The 24,886-nt window shown below is 38.2% G+C and overlaps 1 protein-coding gene across 2 annotated transcripts in view; it reads left to right on the top strand.

Moving 5' to 3' along the window:
• Positions 1-489: 489 nt before the first annotated feature.
• The window catches only part of DPY19L4 (dpy-19 like 4), a 68,455-nt gene continuing 44,058 nt past the window's right edge, over positions 490-24,886 (top strand). Inside the window, exons 1-6 of one of the 2 annotated variants that reach the window (XM_055546638.1) lie at positions 490-640; positions 5,794-5,904; positions 13,499-13,623; positions 16,163-16,253; positions 16,526-16,647; positions 16,754-16,899. In XM_055546638.1, the coding sequence (XP_055402613.1) occupies positions 625-640; positions 5,794-5,904; positions 13,499-13,623; positions 16,163-16,253; positions 16,526-16,647; positions 16,754-16,899 (611 nt within the window). In that variant the 5' untranslated portion in view covers positions 490-624. Of the gene's footprint in view, positions 641-4,575; positions 5,111-5,793; positions 5,905-13,498; positions 13,624-16,162; positions 16,254-16,525; positions 16,648-16,753; positions 16,900-24,886 lie in introns of those variants that run through there. The other variant, XM_055546639.1, reaches the window with a different exon arrangement.

The following is a 24,886-nucleotide window of genomic DNA, read 5'->3' as shown; positions in this document are numbered from 1 at the left end:
TGCAGCCCACCAGGCTCCTATGTCCACTGGGGATTCTTCAGGCAAGAACACTGGAACGGGTTTCCATGGCCTCCTCCAGGGGATCTTCCCGATCCAGGGATCGAACCCATGTCTCCCGCATTGCAGTCGGAGTCTTTACCGTCTGAGCCACCAGGAATACCTGAGTCCAGTCACAAAAGTGCCAGAACGGCCCTCGGGCACCCACCTTTACCGGTGAGGAGAAGGTGGGAGGAGGGCCCCAGCGGGAGCCCCCGGGATTTGTCTCCTAGGGGTGTGGGCGGAAGGGCCTGCAGCCCCTGGGATTTGTCTCCTAGGGGTGTGGGCGGAAGGGCGGAGCCACCCCCGCCTGAGCCGCCTTCCTTCCTGCCCGCTCAGGCCCAGGCGCTCCCGCCATACACTCCGGCCAGCCCTCCGCTCCCAGCACTCTGGTTCCAGGGCGGCCCGGGGCAAGGGGACGCGGTTGGCGGCGACACCGGAGGGGGGGTGAGTGGGCGGGTCAGGAAGTGGGGGCGCGGCGGCCCCGGAGCGGGCCTGAGGAGAGCCGCGGGGCTCAGCTACGCGGAGGCGGGAGACGCCGGGCGGCGCTGGAGCCACGAGGGAGCCTCCCCGGCCTCCGCGGGGACGATGGCGGAGGAAGAAGGTGACCGGCCCCGGGGTCCGGCGCGCGTACAGCCGCCAGAGGTCTCCGGAAAAAAGGACCGGGAGACCCGGGCGGCGGGTGGCCGCGGCTGTCCGGCGGGAAGGAGCGGGACCGCGGCGAGGGGGGCGGGAGGCGTGCGGAGACATTGAGAGGGAGTGGAGTGGACGGCCTGAAGTCGTGCCGGCTCGAGTGGGAGGCAGAAGTGGAGCTTGAAGTTGGAAATCGGGTCGCGGGAGAGAACGCCGAGGGGGGAGTGGCTGAGAGGAAGGGCCCGGAGCTGCTGGTGAGCGGAGCGGGGGACGGACTCGGGTTGTGATGTAGGTGCGAGTGCTTTCGGGAGTGAAAGTCTTGTAGCCGAGTGCCCCTCAGGCTGAGTGCGCTCCTGAGAGGTTTGTGGGTGCTGACCAGGTCACCCCCGGGTAAGAGGAGCCGCACGCCAAGTGGGGGGACAGAAAGAGGCTTGGGTTTGGGATGAAAGGGGTAAGTGAGGTGGATTGGGAGGAGACGAAGAAGCAGAAACGGAAGAGTGAAGGTCAGTCAATTTCATTTACAGGTTTAGGGGGCGACGGCACAGGGAGAAGGAATGGGTGGCTTTGGGGGATCCGGAAGCCCGGAGTGCTTTGAGGGTGAAAGTTGGTGGGCTGGAGAAAGCTTTTCACCTCTTCAGGGCCACTGCCAAGACAACTCACTCCGTGTTGATCCACAGAAGTTGATAGGTATGAGAGAAAAATGGGGAGCTGGGCGGAACTTCGCCAGCGAGAGAGGTTCTAGGAAATATTTGTGTCACATGTTCATAATAGGCACGGTACTTTCAAGCATAGATATAATGATATCGCCTGACTGAGCAGTTAGACTTTTCATTCTGGAAAATAGGATTTTTAACCTTGTTGAGGAGGGTTGTGAACGTGATCTGTTTAGACTGAAGCCTTGCTAAACCAGGAATGCAAGAAGGGAGTCTGAAGAATTCAGTGGAAAACAGTTTAAAAAAAAATTAGTTTTAAGAATTGTTTGTTCTGTGACTTGCTGCTCTGTTCCTGCTCTCACTCTTGCTTCATATTTGCCTCCTCCTCCTCTTTTAGTTTTCTGGGTTAAAACTGGTCTAATTTAAGACACTGTACCTAAAAGCAGCTTCAAAACTAAACTCTTTGTAGTTGGTAAGGAAGAATGTATTTCTCTTTGTTGCCTTGGTTTTATCTTTGGTTCCAGTATATGTGATACATTTTTTCCTATTTTTTACTTTTCTAACTACCTGCAAATCTCTGGGGGTGGGTTGATAAGCTCACTTATATGTTTCCATGAGCACTTAAAGCATAAAAAAATTAAAACTGCAGTACTAAAAGTCTTTAATATTATATATCATGCTAATGAGGAATTGTTTTAACAGGTTAAAGTTAGACCTAACTAAACAGATATGATGTGGAACCAGTTATGATTTCATAAGCCATACAAGTTTGTGAAATTTACTTCCATGATATAAAGTGAAAAATGACTTTTGTTTGTAAAACGACAGATAATCCAAAGGAATGATACACGTCTTACTTGGAATGATTAATGCATTGAAGTATTGTTAAGTTATAGTTTCATTCAACAGACTTTTAATTCCATAAATATTTGGCTGTCTAATGTGTTAGCTGTGCTTCCCCAATGGCTCAGCAGGTAAAGAATATGCCTGCAATGCAGGACACAGGTGATACGGGTTCGATCTCTGGGTTGGGAAGATCCCCTGGAGGAGGAAATAACAACCCACTCCAATATTCTTGCCTGAAAAAATCCTATGGACAGAGGAGCCTGGAGGGCTACAGCCCAAAGGGTTGCAGAGAGTCAGACATGACTGAGCACAGCAACAACTAGTAATTAAATTCTTATTTATTGTAATCTAGTAATGTTATTTATAGTAAACATGTCTGTGTGCTAGGCATTATTCTGAGTATGTTTATTAGGCATTCCATACTTTTTTTCAAAATGCATGTTATTTGTATTCACTGTATTAAAATTTGACTAGTCTATTTTACTTGTATCCACATGTTTTCTATATTGCTTTTTTGCTTATCATTCACTTCACTTGGACCCTTTTCTTTGTCCCACGCTTTCTCTAAGTAAATACTCTTTGGGAATCTCATCTTCTCTTGATGCTGTAGAGAGTCATGGTATTATATTTGTATATCTTGGAACAAATGTTAGAGCAAAGAAAGTGACAGCCTTGAGTAAAGCAGTATTCACACTTCTCTTGAAAATTGCTATGTATAGTCTAGATGGACATTTGAAAGCCTATTTGTAGCCCTGTTAACTGTATGATGTGAAGATCACAGAGCCAGAGACTGAAATAGGTTGTTCCTGTGGCTGTGTTATCATTTTTATTTACTGGACTTTTTCTTTACAATGCTAAAATTATAAGATAGCGAAAAGAAAACTTGAATTCTAACCCAGAGCTTTCCTGTCAGAATGAATAATCTGGTTTATCCACTGCATTGGTCTTTGTTGCTTATCCACCTAGGGATTCTGGGCTTTGTTTGTCAATTATGAAGTTAAAAGATCAACATAAAGAAAATGAGGTAAAATTTGCATCCAGTCAGTTTTGTTTTATAGTCACAGGCAAAAAGTTTAGGAACAAGATGGAAGAGATTGGTTAAAAAGGTTACTGTATTTCCTAAGTAGTACTTTTTGCTCCCACAATTTAATGCCACTGAAATTGGCATGTCTTAAAATCAGGTATTTAATATGTTAGTGTTTTGTTTTGTTTTCCTCTTGAGAAACTTATTAAATAGTGTCTTAAAATATATGACATTTTAGAATCAAGAAAATAGTACTGGAATTCCCTGGCGGTTCATTGCTTAGGACTCTGAGTGTCCACTTCAGGGGTAATGGGTTTGATCTCTAGAGAACTAAGATCCCGCATCCTGTGCAGCATGGATGCAAAAAAACAAAACAAAAAACCCCATATGTGTGCATACGCTATGAAAATCTCAGTAAAGTGATTCATTTTATAGAGAAATTTTTTTTTAAAGAAAAAGGTAGCCCTTTGTGAAGAACACTTTTCTGTGAATATCCTCATCCTTGTTATCTTAAATGCATACTTTTATTAGACTCTGTGTAATAAAAAAAAGCCCCATCTAACCCATTGGTCACATATTTTGTTTGGCTTGCCTGGTTGCTCAGACAGTAAAGAATCAGCCTGCAGTGCAGGAGACCTGAGTTTGATCCCTGGGTCAGGAAGATCCCCTGGAGAAGGAAATGGCAAAGCACTCCAGTATTCTTGCCTGGAGAATCCCATGGACAGAGGAACCTGGCGGGCTCTAGTCCACCATGCCGCAAAGCGTTGGATACAATGAGCGACTAACACTTTAACTTTCAGTAGATTTATTTACTTGATTTCTGAAATTACCAAGTACATTTTTAAAAAAATCTAATACTATTAATGTGTTTAATCATGGATGTGTGTCTACTAAGTAAATGTCTTGTGGTTATAATTTTTTCTTAAATTCTTTTAAAAAATTTTCTATGTATTTTATTTTTGGCTGTGTTGGTTCTTCGTTGCTGGGCTTTCTGTGGTTGTGGGGTGGAGGACTACTCTCCAGTTGTGGTGCACAGGCCTCGCATTGAGGTGACTTCCCTTGTTGTGGGGCATAGGCTCTGTGGTGCTCAGGCTTCAGTAGTTGTGCACGGCCTTAGTTACCTCGCGGCATGCGGAATCTTCCTGGACCAGGGATCGAATCCACGTCCCCTTCACTGGCAGGCAGATTCTTAACCACTGGACCACCAGGGAAGCCCTGTGTTCTTTTTCAATAAAATTTAAAATGATCGCTTGCATCAAAAGACTTTGTTTGGCTTTACATAAATTTTCATTCTTGTTGACTGCTTCTAACTTTTGCTTTAATCCATAGCAAAATTAAAAGGAAATCATAAATGAGGAACATAATAGTATTTATTAATTGTCCCAGATTTGTATGTAAAAATGCTCAATATCCATGGTATGACTTTTCTAATAATGTCATTTTCTAATCTGTTCACTGACTTTGCTACTTAACATGATTATAAAATAAAGAATAAATGATATAAAAATGGTTAAAATTTAGACTAGTCAGACAGAAGCCACTAAGTATATGGTATTTTTTTCCCTCAGTATGTCAGTGTTGAGAGACATTTTTTTTTGTTTGTTGTTGAAAGACATTTTAACAAACATACGAATTTGCTTTGAAGCTCTTTTAAAATAAATTTTATTCATTTTCCACAGTAAAGTTAGAATTAGCCACCCAATATCAGCAATAGTAGCTGATTCATTTCTCCTTTTTTGACTTCTCTTTTTAGACTCATTTTTCTATCCTTAAGCCATTATGAAGAGAAAAGAAAAAAACCCTGCTTCTATAGAAAAGAGATAAATTCTTGTACCACCTTCATGATAGTGTTCTATACCTACATGACACAGTCTACCTCATAATTAACTAGGGAGGAGGAGTAATTAGGGAGAATATAGTAAGTTCTTGTTTAATTTGGAATTGGTTTACTGATTTGAAAGTACTTTCTGCATTACATTTTTTTTAATCGGTTGTAGAAATAGTAGGTAGTGTAATATTGGAAAAATTTCTGAGAGCTTCCCAAATACAGGGATTTTTGTAGGTTCAGCCTATTTTCTGATACCTAAATCTCTAAGTCTGTTGAATGATAATGATAACACAGCACTGTGAAATTCTGTAGAACCTTCAGGATTTTAAACAAATGAAGTATAATTTTATGATCAATTTATTTTATTATATTTTTATTTTTTTAAAAATTGTTAATTCATGAATAATGCATATGATACTCTCAGGTAACTTGAAAAATAAGCCAATTTATTAAATAACACTTTGTTCTCCAGTCATTCTGGAAAAGAGTTTACTTATTTTAGGATGTTTTGAAAATAGCATCATCTCAAGAGAAGAGCTCAGTTTATCAATAAGACTCTGAAAGCATGGATTGGAGGCAGAACTTATATTGTCTTTTGGTTTGTAGGAATGTTTGTTTTGCAGGGAGTGCTAAAATAGTTATGAAAAGAGTTATCTTTGGCACTAATAGTTCTTCATCGGACTTTTGCCTTAGTAAAATAAAGGTAAATCAGTTCAAGATACAGACAGAATAATTTGTTACACACATTGTAATAACATCTCAAATATTTTAAGGACCAACTATAGAACTGCGCCAAAGAAAAAAGCCAAAGTCTGCAGAAAATAAAGAATCTGCCAAAGAAGAAAATATCAGTGACACTCCAGTTCCTGAAAGAGCTCCAAAATGTAAGTTAGATTTGGAGGTTTTTTTACTATTATAAAAATAGTTACATTAGTATATTTTACAGTAATATTTTAAATTATAAATTAATTTTGTCTTAAGTATGTGGTGATATCAGTCAGCTTTCATTAGGTTTTGCTGTAGAACAATTCCTAAGTGTCACTGGCTTACAGAAAGCGTTTATTTCTGATTAACTTGCATATTGTGGCTGTCGGTTGGCTGGTGAAGCGTCATGTGTCCTGAAGGAACAGTCTCTATTTGGGATGTGTTCTTGTGGCAGAGAACAAGATCAGGAGACAGGCGGAGTCATGCAGAACCTCCTAAAGGTTTTGCTGAACTGCACACTGTCACTTGTACTTGCATTCTGTTGGCCCAAAGAAGTCATCCAGTCAGTCCAGGCAATAGGATGGAGAAGTTTATTCTGACTCAGGATGCATGGCAAGTCACGTGGTAATGGGCAGGGATGAAAAATCTTTACAGGAAAGGACAAAGTAGTTGGGAGTAATAATAATAGTCTACCACATTCTGGCCTTTTGGTCATAAATATTTATTTCTCTCTCTCAGACAAAATACACTTGGTACCTCCTGACTCCAAGGAAGACACTCAGTCTTACCTAGTGAGGGCATCAGTCTTGAACCTAAGGTCATCTTATCAGGGTCTATTCAGGGTCAGCTCTGACTCATTCTGATCCAGAAGAACTGAAAACAAGTTACTTGCTCTGTGTCAGGGGTCCCCAAACCCAGTCCTATGTTCAGAGATTGAACAATATAAAACAAAATCAGCAAAGAGAAAAGGCATATGGGTGAAAAGAAACTGGGCAAAAGCTTCCAGGACACAGAGGACATGTATAATTCCTTCAACCTCAATTTGTGGGATTTGTAGTTTTGTCTGCCTGGGAAGCTTATTAACAACTCTGCTCAGGGTTTTTAGTGTGGCTGATCATGTAACCTCTGCTTAATACATGCAAAAGTTCTAGACTCCTAGAAAGAAAGCAGTAGGTGTGAAGCATACTGTTTGCACTAATAAGTTAGACACAGTAAACCACTCATTAGAAAATGATGGGAAACCTTTGGAAATCCAGGTTCCCAGAGACCTACCAAGAGCCTAGCTTTTAAGCAGGCTTTTCTTAGCAAAGCAGTTATAAGCCTGCTATGGTAATCTTTTCTGTACATGTCCCCTTTTCCGTTATACATTTTTGGTTGGAGACAGGATAACCAAAATAAATGCTTCCATTCAGAAAGAGGAAGAGTAGGAGACACATTAAACACTGGTCCACAGCAACTTTTAAATCCTACTAGGTAAATATGAGGTCTTCCTCCTCTGGGGAAGGGAATGTTTCTTGATTAGTCACTAGCTATTTTTCTTGGGGGTAGTTGCCCAGTTCATTGTTCTTTGTGGACCTTGGCTTTATCCTCTGAAGGTCCTTTCTTTTCCATTATCCTCCTGAACCATATCTGAAAGTGGCTTTGGAGAATATGCCATCCTTAGGAGCTGAACAGCTTTTACAAATAGATTCTTCCCAAAGGGAGTTCAAAGCCAATTTATATAAATTTGTTAAAATAAGATAAACATTTTGGGAGATGGAAAATAATAATCTGTCATATATGTGATAAATCATTTTATAAAACTGTTTCCTGTGAATAGTTGCAATTTTAGTACTAACTTTTGTTTTTATTACTTTAGATAACAGGATCACAAAAGAGATTATTACTAGAGTACCTTGATTATGAACTGCTTCGATTAGAACAGAACTGGCCCATTTGCCAGCAGACATGAAGAGGAAAATAGGAGTCTGAGCTGTAGTGTTGAAGTTAGTATTGTTAGTCTTTTCAACTAGTAAATCATAAAATTGAGAAATACTTTAAGTAACAAAGGCTGATAAAGACGAATCCTTAGGGCAATGACCAAATCAAGGGCATGACCGGTCACATAGTCTGTTAAAACATATGAGGTTTAAAGTAGTTCCTAGTAACTCCTTTCAGTTGAATAAAGCACTCAGAGGAAAAGAACAAAAGGTGTGGTTTTTGTGACAAATAAGCAAAGCTTGATTAGTTCAAAATACATGTAGTTAAATCTCTGAGAGAGGCATATCTAGAAGAAAAATTTGGGGTATAGTTATTGGAGAACAGAGCTGACTGGAATCAAGTAGGTAAAAAACCAATAAAATTGGTTTTTTCTTTGCAAAAATGAATGATTTAATTTTGTAAAATTAAGGTACAACTTACAATAAAATGCACAGAATCATAGGTATTAAGTGAATTTTAGTACTTGAATACAATTAAGATACGTAACATTTCTCTTATCCCAGAAAATTCTTTTGTATCCCTTTCCAGTAGAGTTCCCCTGTGCCCCCTAAAACAACCACTCTTCTGATATTTTTCAATATTGATTAACTTTGCATGTTATAGAATTTTATGTAAATAGAATCACACAACATACATGCCTTTGTGTCTGGATTCTTTTACTTAGTTCAATGTTATTCTTAAAATGTAATCATTTTGAGATTCATTCATCTTGCTGTAAGAGTTTATTCCTGCTTTTCTAGTTGGATATTTGAGTAATTTCCAGGATTTAGCTATTATGAATAAGGCTGCTATGAAAACTTGTACTGGTCTTTTTGTGGACATCTATTTTTATTTCTCTTGGAGAAGGAAATGTCAAGCTACTCCAGTATTGTCTGGGAAATCCCATGGACAGAGTAGCTTGGTGGGTTACAGACCACGAGGTCACAAAGATTCAGACATGACTTAGCAACTAAACAACAGCAACAACAATTTTTATTTCTCTTAGGTAAATACCTAGGCAAATTGTCTGCTAAGCTTAGAGAGAGACATACTGTCAACAGAGCTGCCAGCCTAGGTTAAGAAGAACCCAACTATTCATGTCTTGAAATGGTGTTTGAATTCCCAACTTTGTACATCCAGGAAGCAGGCCGAATAGGCTGCTCTTAGGGTATCTTTCTTGAGGAGTAAGTGTTTTTTGCCTTTGAAGGGAAGTAGATATTTGTGATGAACGGGGCAAACCCTGATGGATTCTTCAGTTCACAAATATTTTCTCCCTTCCCTGAAAATGCGTTATATGTTCTTTCCCATTACTGTGTTGATTTGGAGTGCCTCTCTGAAACAGAGTGTACTTCCCTACCTCATTGTCAGATTTATATATGTGACTTCCCTGAGCCAATGGACTGTGAGTTAAAGTAGCAGTGTACTTGTTCTAATCAGAAATTGGAAGAGGCATTGTATGTTTTTGCCTGTTCTGATCTTTTCCTCTGTAATGAGAAAAGCATGTCCCAAATAGGGACTGATTCCGTTCTGGAACTCTGAAGATACAAGAAGAGCCACAGCTAATCTAAAATCTGGAATTGAGTGGAGAGTGACTGCTGATCCAAAATCCATAGTAACATGAGTGAGAAACAAATATTTGTTTTCTAAGCCATTGAAAGTATGGGGGTCACTTCTTTACCTACAGCAAAGCCAGCTAATACAGTGATCATTTAATGTTTTGGAAAATACAGTATAAGCAATTGTTCTATTAAGCAATTTAGAGATAGCTACTATAGAACAGTATTTTCCCCCAACTACAAAAATGTGTTTTTAGGATCAAAAATGTGAAAATAGAGAAAAGTATAATAAAAATAAAATATATGCATAATTCTACTAGATAATAGCTATTAAAATTTTAACAAGTACTGCTTATATTTTTTCCATGTATTTGTACTTTTTCCTTTTGTTTATTTTACTTTTTGTGAAATTGAATACTATGTTTCTTTTTTTTTTTTTTTTGGCTGTGTGGCTTATGGGATCTCAGTTCCCTACAAGGGAGTTAATTTGGGGTTGAAACATACAGAAGTTTTTTGATTAGGCCTGTTTGTGACTAATGTAACTTAACTGGAAATCAGTCCTTTACTTTCCAGTTTTCCAATTTTAAATGGTAATTTTTTTTTTTTTTTTTTTTTTTGGCCATGCTACACAGCTTGCTGGATCTCAGTTCCCTAACCAGGAATTGAACCCTGGTTGGGCCATGGCAGTGAAAGCCCGAAATTCTAACCACTAGACCACCAGGGAACTCCCATGATAATTTTTAAATAAATAATTTCCAGGACCCAGAGCTCTCTATTTTCTCTAAAACATATATACTTACACACTGAACAGTGATAGCTTGATTCCAGCTTTGACTCTACAGAATCTTCACAAACAAAATAGTACTAAGGTAAGGCATTTATATGTAGGATTTGGTTGAATATATTTTTTGTAATAGCCCTTGATTATCAGGATTAACTTGCATTGTCCAGGAATTAATTTAAAAGATAAAGGAAAAGATACATGTTTAGAAACTGTATAGTACTTTTACCAAATTACCATGTTAGGTAAGTTTTCTTGTAGCCTTTTTATAGGTTATGTTGTGTCAACACTACTTTAATTAACTATCTGATATATTTTTGCAAGTATGCTTTTTAGCCCAATAATAATAACTATTATTTACTTAAGCTCTTGCTTTGTGCCGGGGCAAATGCTTTCCATTTGCTATTGGAAACAGTAATTGTAAAATAATTGTGTCATGCTGATTCTTTTTAAAAAGCATTTATTTGCATATTTATTTTCATCTTTGGCCAAGTCGAATGACTTGTGGAATCTTGGTTCCCTGACCGGGGATTGAACCCTCGCCCTTGGCAGTGAAAACAAAGTCAACCACTGAATCGCCAGGAAATTCTCTGATTCTAATATTTGATTTATTGGGTAGTATCTTTCAAGCATTTTTAATATAGTTTTTATTAATTTACTGATATCTAGCTAGTATTTTCGGAGAAGGCAATGGCACCCCACTCCAGTACTCTTGCCTGGAAAATCCCATGGATAGAGGAGCCTGGTAGGCTGCAGTCCATGGGGTCGCTAAGAGTCTGACACGACTGAGCAACTTCACTTTCACTTTTCACTTTCATGCATTGGAGAAGGAAATGGCAACCCACTCCAGTGTTCTTGCCTGGAGAATCCCAGGGACGGGGGAGCCTGTTGGGCTGCGGTCTATGGGGTCGCACAGAGTCGGACGTGACTGAAGTGCCTTAGCAGCAGCAGCTAGTATTTAATGTCTCTGATGTGCTATGCATACCAGTATTTATTAAATAATTTATTAAGCTGCAGTTTTAGTTTAGCTAAATTCGTAAGTTAACAGGTTTGTTTTTACAAACCTGTCAGTCATTCAGTAACATAACACTGGGCATTGGACCTTGAGGCCTGGGTTTAATTTACTGAATCTTTTTTTTTCCCCTATAGTTTTATTGAGATATAATTGACATACAGCACTGTATATGCATAATGATTTAACTTGCATACATCATGGAATAATTATCACAAAAGTTCATTAGATACAGAATTAAAGAAATATAAAAAATTTTTTCCTTGAGAACTCTTAAGCTTTACTTTCTTAACAGCTTTCATATATAACATAGCAGTATTAATTATATTTATCATATAGTGCATTGCATCCCTAATACTTATTTATCTTACAGCTGAAAAGTTTGTACATTTTGACTACCTTCATTCAGTTCCCTCTTCCCCACCTCTCACCTCTGGTAACCACAAGTCTGATCTTTTTCTCTCTGAGTTTGTTTTTGAAGTATAATTGACCTACAACAATATGTTTGTTCCTGTTACCAAACATAGTGAATCGATAGTTCTGTAGATTTCAAAATGGTGACCCCCGTAAGTCGCCTTGCCATCTGTTAGCATACAAAGATGTATTCTGTCTACCAGGGGGACAGTGGCCGGGAGGAATTGTTATCGAGTTTGAGATTGATGTGTACACACTGCTGTGTTTAAAATGAATAACCAACAAAGACCTACAGCATATCACTGGGAACCCTGCTCAGTGTTATGTGGCAGCCTGAATGGGAGGGGGGTTTGGGGGAGAGCAGATACATGTATATGTACAGCTGAGTTGCTTTGCTGTGTAACTGAAACCATCAAAGCATTGTTAATTGCCTATACTCCAAAGTAAAATTAAAAGTTTTTTTAAAAAAAGAGATATAATTATTGACTATAGTCCCCACACTGTCCATTTCATACCTGTGATTCATTTATTTTGCAGCTAGAAGTTTGTACGTCATAATCCCCTTCACCTATTTCTTCATCCCCCCACTTCTCTGCTGTCTGGCAACCACCTGTTTGTTTTCTGTACCTGACTTTCTTTCTGCTTTGTTATGTTGTTCGTTTGGTTTTTTTAGATAACACATATAGGTGAAATCATATGGTATTTATTATTATTATACTGAATCTTAATAGCTGTAGAAGGGTTAATCATCCTGTGTGTAGAAAATTCACGTGTTCTCTGCTTTTGACAAGAAGTATTTACATACATATATATGTAACAGTTGTGTATGCTGTTTTAAATATATAATCATCAATGGTCATTACCTTGTATAATTCAAAGAGCTATAATTTGTAGTATGTAAAGTATTCCTCAATACAAAATTACTTGATAAGGGAAAAAAATAACAATAGTAATTCTAAATGAACCTGAATTTTTTTCTGTAGATATTTGGTAGTACATTCCTTTTACTCCTTTTTTTAAATTGATAGACTTTTATTTTATTTATTTTTTTAAACTTTTTCTTTTGTATTGGAGTATAGCCAACTAACAAACAATATTGTTATAGTTTCAGGTGAATACTGAGGAAATTCAGCCATAATATACATGAATCCATTGTATATTATTTAATTTTTAAAACTTTTTAATTTATAGAAGAATTGAGTAGATAGTATAGTACAGAGTTCCTATCTTGCACACCTCCCATAAGAATTTTCCCTATTAGTAACATTTTATATTAGTATGGTTCATTTGGTACAAATAATGAATCATTTTATTGATACATTATTTTTGTTTTAGCATCAATAATATATATTATTAATTTTATTAGAGTATACTTGCTTTCAGTCGCTTTAGATACTTTTTTTTTTTTAAGTGGTTGATAGAATATTCCATATACTATCTTGTGTGCTCAATTGTGTCTGACTCTCTGCAACTGTATGGACTGTAACCCACCAGGCTCTTCTGTCCATGAGATTTCCCAGGCAAGAATACTGGAGTGGCTTGCCATTTCCTCTTCTAGGAGATATTCCCAGCCAAGGGATCAAACCCGCCTCTCTTGCGTTGGCAGGCAGGTTCTTTACCACTGCACCACCTGGGGAGCCCTCAATACATTAACTAAAGTCCATACTTTCCTTAGTGTTCACATAATGTCCTTTTCTGTTAAAAAATAAGGGATCACATTCAGGATACCACATTACATGTAGTTATAATGTCTCCGTAGACTTTTCTTGGCTGTGACAATTTCTCAGACTTCCCTTATTTTTGATGACCTTGACAGTTTGGCAGAGTACTGACCAGGTTTATTGTAGGATACCCCCGTATTGGAATTTGCCGTTTTTCTAGTGATTAGACTGGGATTATGTGTTTTGGGTAGGAAGACCACAGAGTTAGAATGCCATTTTTGTCAAACCACATCAAGGATGCATACTACCTTTGATTACTTTTTCTTTTTAATAGAATTACATACGTATAAATGTCATCCATCACTGATTACTTTTAATATGCCTTTTCAGATATATTATTTCAGCGCTTTGCAAAGATATTCATTGGCTGTCTTGCAGCAGTTACTAGTGGTATGATGTATGCTCTCTATTTATCAGCGTATCATGAACGGAAATTCTGGTTTTCAAACAGGCAGGTAAGAGGAAAAAATTTAGAGCATATGAACATTTGCTACAGTATTTAATATTAATTTAAAAAATGTGTTTTCAAGGGAGCCAAAACATAAAAACACATGGTAATATGACAAGTGTTTTCTTATGTTGTGGCTATAAGCCATTAGGAACAAAATGGTATAGAAGCTATTTTGAGTCATGGTATCAACCTGAAAGGTATAATAGATTGTATTTCAAGGTCATAGAATAGAAACAATGAGGGTGTTTTTCTTCATACAGTTGATTTATCATCAGGGACTTTTAAAAAAATTTTTTTAATTGAAGGATAATTGCCTTACAGAATTTTGTTGTTTTCTGTCATATACCAACATGAATCAGCCATAGGTACACCCATGTCCCCTCCCTCCTGAACCTCCCTCTCATCTCCCTCCCCATCCCACCCTTCAGCCTGTCTCAGAGTCCCTGTTCCTGAGTCACACAACAAATTTATCAGGAACTTTTTTTTTTTTTTTTTTTTTTTTTTTAGTTCTACCAGTTTATTGCTACCAACCCGTGACCCTCCACCCTCATGCACACATGCTCAGTCATGTAACCCCATGGACTGCAGCCAGCCAGGCTCCTCTGTCCATGGACTTTTCCAGGCAAGAATACTGGAGTGGGTTGCCATTTCCTTCTCCAATATCAGGAACTTTTTTGATGACAGTGAAATGTTATAAAGTCTAGTCAGCTTTTTAGTAGTTTTGGTAGTTTATATAACATTCTGTGGAGGTTTCAGCATCAAAATATTTTAATTTTTTGATTACATGATTAGAATGGGGGTGCTGAAAATGATTAGCAGACATAATGGTATTTATTAAAATGTTGCCTCATATTAGTATGTTTTATGTTTGGTTTTAAATCATGTGTAACCCATAGACATTTGCTATGGTTATATTCATAATTCATTTGGCCTTTGAATAAGTTTGTTTTCAGACTTACCTTTGCAGTCACATATATTTGTAATATGCATTGGCAAAGTTCACAGTGTTACTACTTGACTTTAAAGATTTTTTGTTTTTGTTTTAGGGGAAACTCTTTTGTTGGTGTTCTTATTTTTGAGCGAGTAGTCAAGCTGAGTATATGTTTTTCAGACATTGATTTATCTAACAACACCTAAACATTTAACTGTATTGATTTGACCAAGACTTTTGCAAGGCCTGTTTCCTTGAAAATAGTAGTTTTCAACACTGGATGTGCATTAGATTCATCTGGGATGATTTAAAAACTAACTCACAGATTCTTAGGTGAAGCGGAGAGAGTATCTGGGGTCAATATTGCACAGAGTCTTTCCACGTGATTCTGTTACGTAGGCAGAATTGAGAACAACAAGGGTTTGGTAATCTAGAAGTCATTCATAAAGAACTTTGTTTTCCAGAGCATTGTGATGAGTCAGGGGTATTGGCATCATCTGGGAGCTTTTTCAGAGTTGCAGATTCTCAGGCCACACTTTAGAATCAGAATCTGTCTTTGAATAAGATCTTTAGGAATTTATATGCACATTTAATTTGAGAAGCACTGATTAAGAGTTTACATCTTTGAAATTGTACAAAGAAAATCCTGTATCCATTCATAAAAAATGATTTTCAGGAAATTTATTTAAACTAGTAAACTCTAAATGAGAAAAAAAGAGCTCGATAAAAGGGCTCTAGACCTGGTCAAACAGATCTAGAAAAGATTTTATATGAGATTCACAGTGCATAATGACCACCTAAATTCTGAAGAGTCTTGCAATTAAGAAATTCATTTGACTTTCTTTAATCTAGCTTTACACGACTTATTTAACCACAGGAATCTTTTGAGATAACACTCCTTTAATCTTAAGAAGTTCTATTGATCAAACTTTGGGGAAACTGCTCTGATATTGTTTGTATCATACAAATGATATGATACAATTTTATCAAATTATGATAAAATTATGCGTGAAAATAACTTTCGTTTAAAAGATTATTGATTTGTGAAAGTTTGATTCAGCATGAAAAGCACAGATTTCAGTGTTTTTGACTAGCTATATTCTTGGTTTGTTTATTTACTTTTCTGGAAGTTCATTTGAAAATCACGGATTAGTTATCTGCTGCTCTTCTAAACCCCTAATTATGGGCTTGCTTTTCTGGATACATAGGGAAATGGAATAGTAATAGAAAAATAATACTTTCTTCTTAAACTTATATTTTTATTATGGACTTGTGACACCTCAGCTGTCATTTTTTATTACCTGCCATACTATTCTTGTGCTCCTATGATAATACTTTGGGTTTTCCTTCTAGATTTTTCTTATATATAATAGGCAGATAACTTATGAGTTACAATCCAGTTTAAACCTTAGGTGTTTCATTAAAGTGATTGCCAGATTATGGAAAAGTTTAACCTTATTAATATGGCCACTAGTGATTAAAGGAAAATTCAAATATGTCTTTGGATAAAAGGATAAATAAATAACATTAATTTGGAATATGAAGAGAGAAAAAGATCGCAGTTGAAATTTAAGTCACTGAGTATTTAAATAATCATTTAATTTTTTTTTAGGAGCTTGAACGGGAAATCACATTTCAGGGTGATAGTGCCATTTATTACTCTTACTATAAAGATATGTTAAAAGCACCTTCATTTGAAAGAGGTATGATAACTACATTTGTATATTTAATAACAGTGTTTTCCTAAAATAAAGCATTGTTCTTCTGTGTGGAAGCTCTTGAATGTGGAGGTTTGTCTCAGAGTATAGATACTGTGCTTTTTATGTAGTTAATTTAAAAATTGTAAAAAGAAGGCACAGAGTATTATATTTTGATATCCTTCTTGATAATAAAGTATTTAATGACCTCTGAATAACATGTTCAATTTTCATAAAAGCAGAATAAATAACCTGGAGAAAAATTTTTCTGACTTTAGGTGTGTATGAACTGACGCACAATAACAAAACTGTATCTCTGAAGACTATAAATGCAGTTCAGCAAATGTCTCTATATCCAGAACTTATGGCCAGCGTTTTATATCAGGCAACTGGTAGCAGTGTATGTGTCTCTTTTGACTTTAATATTCATTTTCTCACATATTTATGAATATTCAAAATTATATACTGTCATCCTGTTGTCGTCTCCTCTTTTTTTCCCCAATTAGGAGATTATTGAGCCAGTATATTTCTATATTGGCATTGTTTTTGGATTGCAAGGAATATATGTTACTGCTTTATTTGTTACAAGTTGGCTTATGAGTGGAACTTGGCTAGCAGGAATGCTAACAGTTGCATGGTTCATTATTAACAGGTAAGAAAGGTGTTTATAACGAAACTTTACAATTTTTTGTGACTGCAGTAGTCAGAATTCTAAAAATGGCTCCCCCCCTCCAAACTTTACATGCCCCTAATTCCTACCTGTGAATATGCGATATCGTTCCTGTGGTTGTGTTATGTTGTACAGCAGAGTTGACCTTAAGGTGGGATGATTACCTGGTGGGCCTGTTCTAATCGTGTGAGCCCTTAAAAAGTGAGCAGCTTTCTGTAGCTGGTACAGAAGGGAAGTCAGAGATACTTGAAACGTGAGAATTTGATGCCTTGTTGCTGGATTGAAGTGAGGAGGAAATGAATTCTGCCAACAACCATTGAGCTTGTAGAAGGACTACAAGGCCTGGGTGAGAACTACACCCCCAAATGCTGCTTTGATTTTAGCCTTAGGAGATGGTAGCCTTAGCCTTAGACTTAGCCTTAGCAGAACAGAGAATCCAGCCACACTGTGCTGGGTTTGTGAGCTAATAAATCTGTGTTCTTTCAGCCACTACATTTCTGGTCATTTGTCATGCAACAGCTGAAAAATAAAACACTCACCTCTACCTCTCTTTTTTTTCAAACATAGCAACATTGGCATACATGGATACACCTCCTCTTTCTTCATTTATTTAAAATTGATGACATGGCTTCATGAAAAGAAGGAAGAGGCATCAGCTATATCAGTTTTAAGCCAACCACTTTATTAATTTATAAATTAATAAATCCATTAATTTGGATTAATGTGTGCTTTAGATTAATAACTCTATTCCTTTTGGTGATCAGAGGAGTACCACTTCTTTAATAGTGAAGTACAAAGAGAGAAGGGGATTGGGTTTCTTTGAATTAGAGGGCTAAAGTTTTCTTGGCATTGGTCAGTGTCAAAAACTTGTTTTTTCAATGACCCTTGTTTTGCTTTTGAAAAGTACTTCCTCTACACAGCATTTTCTCCCCTTAATACTTAATGTGATTAAATTTTAGAATATGAGACATTTCTTTTGTTATACATTTTCCTTTGGCAACTGCCAAATGAAAAATATGATACTTCCATGTTATTGAGATTCAGATATGGGCTATATTTATAACTGGGCTTTGTTTAGGGTCATATGCTGGCAACAGTTGATGTAAGGGATTTGAAAAATCTTCCTTAGAGCCTTCCCTGGTGGCTCAGTGGTAAAGAATCTGCCTACCAATGCAGGAGACATGGGTTTGATCCCTGATCTGGGAAGATCCCACATGCCGCCGAGCAACTAAGCCCTTGCACTGTAGCTACTGAGTTTGTGCTCAGGGCCAGGAGCTGAAACTACTGAGCCCATGTGTCCTGGAGCCCATGCTCCACAACAGGGAAGTGCTACCGCAGTGGAAAGCCCGTGCACCACAACTAGAGAGCAGCCCCTGTGCACCACAGCTAGAGAAAGCCCATGCAGCAGTGAAAACCCAGCATAGCCAAAACCAAACAACCTTCCTTAGTGGTTTTCAAGTATAACTTGCCAGCTTTATGAGTCAGGTATGTTTCTTCTTAAAAGTACAGGGATGGGGGGCTTTCCTGGTGGCTCAGTGGTAAGAACCCACCTACTAATGCCAGAGTCCGGGGTTTGATCTTTGGGTCAGGAAGATCCTTTGGAGAAGGAAATGGGAACCCATTACAGTATCCTTGCCTGGGAAATCCCATGGACAGAGGAGTCCGGTGGGCCATGTAGTCCTTGGCATTGCAAAAGAATTGGATAGTTGGACACAACTTAGCAACAAAACAACAATTATTTAAAATAGAGACCTTCTAAAAGGATTGCTTTCTAGGCTATCTGATGTATAAATAGATCAGCCCCAAACTTAAGAACAACAAACATTCTCTCTCACCGTTTCTGAGGGTCAGGAATCCAGAGCGGCTTATCTGGGTGGTTCTGGCTCAGGGTTCCATGTGAGATTGAGTCAGTAATTGGTTGGGGCTGTAGTAATCTGAAGGTTTGACCGGCCTAGACCATTTTTACTTTTCACTCATGTGGCTTTTGCAGGAAGCCTCAGTCCCTCACTGGGTGTTGTCTTGGAAGGCCTTAGTTTCTCATCATGTGGACCTCTGCAGAGGGCTGGTCACAACTTGGTTTAAGGTGAATGATGCAAGAAAGAGTGGGGGTGAATGTGTCATAGTGGAAGCCAGGTGTCTTTTGTAACCTAACCTCAGAAATGATAGAACATCATTCTGCCATATTCTGTTGGTCATATAGATTGCCCATGGCACAACGTGGGAAGTGGCTACATGGGTTGTTAATACCGGGTTGCTGTTCAGTCGCTAAGTTGTGTCTGACTATCGTGACACCATGGACTGTAGCCTGCCAGGCTCCTTTGTCCATAGGATTTCCCAGGCAAGAATAGTGAAGGAGGTTGCCATTTCCTTCTCCAGGGGATCTTCCTGACCTAGGAGGCAGGGGCTGTTGTGAACCATGTTGGAGACTGGCTTTAATACTCATTTCATTTAATCCCTAGATCTTTCTTCATCAGAAGTTCAAAGAGAAAGACCAGGCAACTTTTCCATGTAAAAATAACAGCAATTAAAAAATAAATAAGACTCCCTGTCAAAATATTTTAAACATCTTAGTGAGAATTGTAACAAAATTGCCTTATTATAATTCAGTTGCCTTATTTAATGACACAATAAATATATCCTAGGTAGCTGGACCAGGAGTTAGGTAGAAAAATTAATCTGATATATCTCTGTTAAAATGTATCTTTTAGCAATTTAGAAATTCTTAGCAAGTAGTTTTTCTATATGTTTGTTTTGTGTTGTTTATTTTTTGGTATATATTTTTCTTCTGTTTTTTTGGCCACATGTTGCGTGGCTTTGGGATCTTAGTTCCCTGACCAGAGATTGAACCCACCTCCCCTGCAGTGGAAGCAGAGTCCCTGGACCACCAGGGAAGTCCCACGTTGGTATATATTTTATATGGCAAAATATATTTTAATGCCAAGAAAGAATATGCTATCTTTTTTATTCATCAGCTTTGGTTTATATATGATTGCCTGGAAAAGTATAAAAAGACATGAGTTATTCCACTGTATTTTGAGTATTAGTTGTGTTCTTAATGACATTTTGTGTTCCTTAATATTAGAATTAGAAGGCAGGATAGTAAAAAAGCTCCTGTTTGTTCAAATTGAAGGATGTAGGCATACTAGAAAATTCAAGACAATTTCAGGAAGTAGCACTGTGTATACAGTAGTGGGGAGAAGTAAGATGATTCCCTCTGAATAGTCTTATCACCAAAATGGGGTAATATGAATCCAATCTTCATGTATAAAGAATACAGAAATTGCTCTTGGTCCTCACTAATCTTCTCATCTCAAATATATACCAGAAAATCACTTTCAGTGGACCCAACTTTGTATTTGAAGAGCAAAAAAATTATATCTGATTAAAAGTCTATACTAAGTTTAATCTTTGGCCAAAAAAAGATTACTAAACACATTGGTGATTAATAAAAGGTAAAATGCAAGGAATGCACATGTAGCGGAGATGACAGAAAACAGTGGTAACATGTGGTGCTGTATCTATAATAATCTTATTGGAATACTCCAGATACTTGTGGAATTATAAGGTTTTCAATTTTAGATTCCAGTTTTTCTGAGGAATTTCATTTTATCCAAAAAAGTAATTTTAAAAATAAGGGAAGATTTCACTGCCTCAGTAGTATTATTTGTAATAAAATGAAAGATTAGAAAACAACCTAAATATAAGGGAACTAATAGGTAAACTATAATATGTCGATGCAAGAGAACATATAGCTATTTGAAATGATACTAATATTGCATAGGTATTTTTCAACTTTCACACATGATACATAGACATGCCAGGCTGTTTTTCACATCTAATCTAAATCAGTGTTTGTGAGCTTCCCTTTTGGCTCAGTGGTAAAGAATCCACCTGCCAGTGCAGGAGACATGGGTTCCATCCCTGTCCCGGAAACCGGTGGGCCACAGCTGTTGAGCCTGTGCTCCAGAGCCTGGATCCACAGCTTGTGAGCCCGCCTGCTGCAACTGCCGGAGCCTGTTCATCCTAGAGTCTTTGCTCTGTAACAAGAAGTCCACACACCACACCTGGACAGTGGCCCCCACGACTAGAGAAAAGCCCATGCAGGCAAAGACCCAGCACAGCCAAAAGCAAATAAATAAAAACGTCAGTGTTTCTCAAGCTTCACATATGTATATTTAAAACTTTATAATCATGGATTTCGTGTGTTGACTTAAATAACCTGAATGATGCATGGATGTGTGCTCAGTCGCTTCAGTTGTTTCCGACTTGGTGACCCCATAGACTGCAGCCCGCCAGGCTCCTCTGTCTGTAGGATTCTCCAGGCAAGAATGCTGGAGTGGGTTGCCATGCCCTCCTCTAGGGGATCTTCTCGACCCAGGGATTGAACCCGTGTCTCCTGCATTGGCAGCTGGGTTCTTTACCACTAGCACCACTGGGAAGCCCAATTTGAATGATGATGTTACTTAAATATAAAACATAAAACTATGTTTCCAACTCCTTGTGATGAAAACATTTATGATAGTATTGAAACCAATTTACTAATGAAGTAACAAACCAGTAAAATATTAACTAGAAACATTAATGTGAAAAATGATATTTTGCTAAAGCCAAATTTCTACTCAGCATGTATATAGTACCGGAGCTTCCCTGGTGGCTCAATGGTGAAGAATCCACCTGCTAATGTAGGAGATACGGGTTCAGTCTGTGGGTCAGGAAGATCATCTGGAGAAAGAAAATACAGTTCACGCCAGTATTCTTGCCTGGGAAGTCCCATGGACAGAGTAGCCTAGCAGTCTACGGTCCATGGGGTTACAAACAATCAGACACGACTGAAGAACATATACCAGTTCACTAGGTTCTTTTGAGTATGGCAAACCTACATGACTGGATACTGTAAGATGACTCAGATCTCATGTTGCTCTGTTATCCATTATGAAAATTTTTTTTTTTTTTTGCCATAGTGATCTGTACATTTTGTTTTTACTTGGCAATACATCACTTAGTATTAAGAAAACCATGTCATGTTTTTTTTTTTTCCTGATTAACCCAAGGCAGTTGAAGTAGTACGTGTAACCAATTGGATTATTAACACAAACATGAAAGTGAGTCCTGAAATCTTTTGGCAATAATGAGTTACAAAGTGGTCATCCAGTTGATTCAGGTTATGTTTATACTATGATGTATTTGAAATGAAAACACAAAAACTCAGAGTTGGCTGTCTCTGGGAATATATCCGTAGGCCCGGTTGATAAAAGTAGTTATTATTTGAACTGCTGGTTTGTTCTGCTCTCTGCTCGGCTCTGCCACTGGGGAGAAAAAGTAAGTCTCACTGGATTTTGTCACATCCCATTGTTATCCTTCTGGTGCTTACAACCACCAGGGATGGTGGTGTGGGGAAGAACGTTGAGTAACCCAGGCATTCAGGACTGGGGCTGTGAGGAGGCTTGTTCATGTAGAGAATAACTGGCAGAGTTGCTCAGTTTTTGCTGCAATGACTAAGAAGGTTCCCTCATCCCTTCCCAGACAGTGTTTCTGGTGCACAGTTTTGTAGGTTTCACTGTACCGATCTGTGCGTTGGGTAGGGGTAGTGAATGAGTCTTTGGAATGAGGATTACAGGTTCAGCTTCCCAATTCTGGGCTGGTAGAGTGGTTGGTAAAGTCCTGACTTGAGAATAGACATCCTCTCCTTCCTGTTTGTTGACTAATGACATAGTGAATATCTTGTTTTGTGTTTTAGAAAGCCAACTTTCACAACAAATTTTCAGAAGTAATATTGTATGAGAATAGGTGGTCTTTAGAATACATGATATTCACAAAATGGTATTGCAGCAGTCACATCTGGAAAAGAAATACTCCATATACAATAAAATAAATTCCAATTGGGTTAAAGAATTAAAAGTAAACAATGAGACCAATGATCTCTATACAAAACCATTGGTTCCTGTTTTTAAAAACTGTAGTAGGTAAAGTCAAAAACAAGGTAAGTATATAACAATAGGGAGGAACTGGTTAGATTATGATAAACATGTATAGTTATGTACCATGACCATTCAATGTTCTTGAAGTTTATGGGCGTATATATTATAGAAGGATGCTCATATTGTTAAGTAAAAATAGATCATACAGAGTTATAAAAGAGGAAAGATCTAATACTGTTGACTAGGTTTTAGAAAATGTATTAAGTGTTTTTCAGCTTGTATTTCATTTGATCTTCATGTTTTTAATATGTGTGTATATATACTTTCAATTACATATACATTCATAGAACACAGGTTATTTTCTAATACTTTATAGCAGTTTTGAGGTATAATTGACATAGAATAAGCTGTACATATTTAAAATGTACCAGTTGATAATTTTAGATGTTTAGACACACTTGTGAAACCATCAACAAAATCAGTATAATGTTATCACCACCCAGAGTTTAGATGTGCTATCTGGAAATCTCTCCCTTGTTCCTCTTCTTACCCCACCTCTACCGCTATTCCACTGTCTTCAGGAAACTGATGATTTGCTTTCTGTCACTGTAAATTAGTTTGCAGTTTCTAGAAATTTATATAAATGGAGTCATACGGCATATATTTTTTGTTTTTTTCTTCCACTTAGCAGAGTCATTTTGAGATTCATGTATGTTGAGTGTATCAATAGTTCATCCCTTTTTGTTGCTAAGTAGTAAGTAGCCTATTGTATGGCTGTGCCACATTAAAAAAAAGTTCCCCAGCCAGGGATTGAACCTGCGCACTCGGCAGTGAAACGGCAGAGTCCCACCCACTGGACTGCCAGGGAATTCCCTGTCAGTTCAGTTCAGTCGCTCAGTCGTGTCCGACTCTTTGCGACCCCATGAATCTCAGCACACCAGGACTCCCTGTCCATCACCAGCTCCCAGAGTTCACTCAGACTCAACATCCATCGAGTCAGTGATGCCATCCAGCCATCTCAGCCTCTGTCGTCCACTTCTCCTCCTGCCCCCAATCCCTCCCAGCATCAGAGTCTTTTCCAATGAGTCAACTCTTCGCATGAGGTGGCCAAAGTACTGGAGTTTCGGCTTCCGCATCATTCCCTCCAAAGAAATCCCAGGGCTGATCTCCTTCAGAATGGACTGGTTGGATCTCCTTGCAGTACAAAGGACTCTAAAGAGTCTTCTCCAACACCACAGTTCAGAAGCATCAATTCTTCGGCGCTCAGCCTTCTTCACAGTCCAACTCTCACATCCATACATGACCACAGGAAAAACCAGAGCCTTGATTAGACGGACCTTTGTTGGCAAAGTAATGTCTCTGCTTTTAAATATGCTATCTAGGTTGGTCATAACTTTCCTTCCAAGGAGTAAGTGTCTTTTAATTTCATGGCTGCAGTCACCATCTGCAGTGATTTTGGAGCCCCCAAAAAATAAAGTCTGACACTGTTTCCACTGTTTCCCCATCTATTTCCCATGAACTCATGGGACCGGATGCCATGATCTTCGTTTTCTGAATGTTGAGCTTTAAGCCAACTTTTTCACTCTCCACTTTCACTTTCATCAAGAGGCTTTTTAGTTCCTCTTCACTTTCTGCCATAAGGGTGGTATCATGTGCATATCTGAGGTTATTGATATTTCTCCCGGCAATCTTGATTCCAGCTTGTGCTTCTTCCAGCCCAGCATTTCTCATGATGTACTCTGCATATAAGTTAAATAAGCAGGGTGATAATATGCAGCCTTGACGTACTCCTTGTCCTATTTGGAACCAGTCTGTTGTTCCATGTCCAGTTCTTTTTTTTTTTATTTTTTTTATTTTTAAACTTTACAATATTGTATTGGTTCCATGTCCAGTTCTAACGGTTGCTTCCTGACCTGCATACAGATTTCTCAAGAGGCAGGTCAGGTGATCTGATATACCCATCTCTTTCAGAATTTTCCACAGTTGATTGTGATCCACACAGTCAAAGGCTTTGGCATAGTCAATAAAGCAGAAATAGATGTTTTTCTGGA

The sequence above is a fragment of the Bubalus kerabau genome, chromosome 14 (assembly GCF_029407905.1).
Source record: "Bubalus kerabau isolate K-KA32 ecotype Philippines breed swamp buffalo chromosome 14, PCC_UOA_SB_1v2, whole genome shotgun sequence".
In the NCBI taxonomy this organism is placed as follows: domain Eukaryota; kingdom Metazoa; phylum Chordata; class Mammalia; order Artiodactyla; family Bovidae; genus Bubalus; species Bubalus kerabau.
Note: the sequence above shows the minus strand (reverse complement) of the source record. Positions and strands in the feature narration are given on the sequence as shown.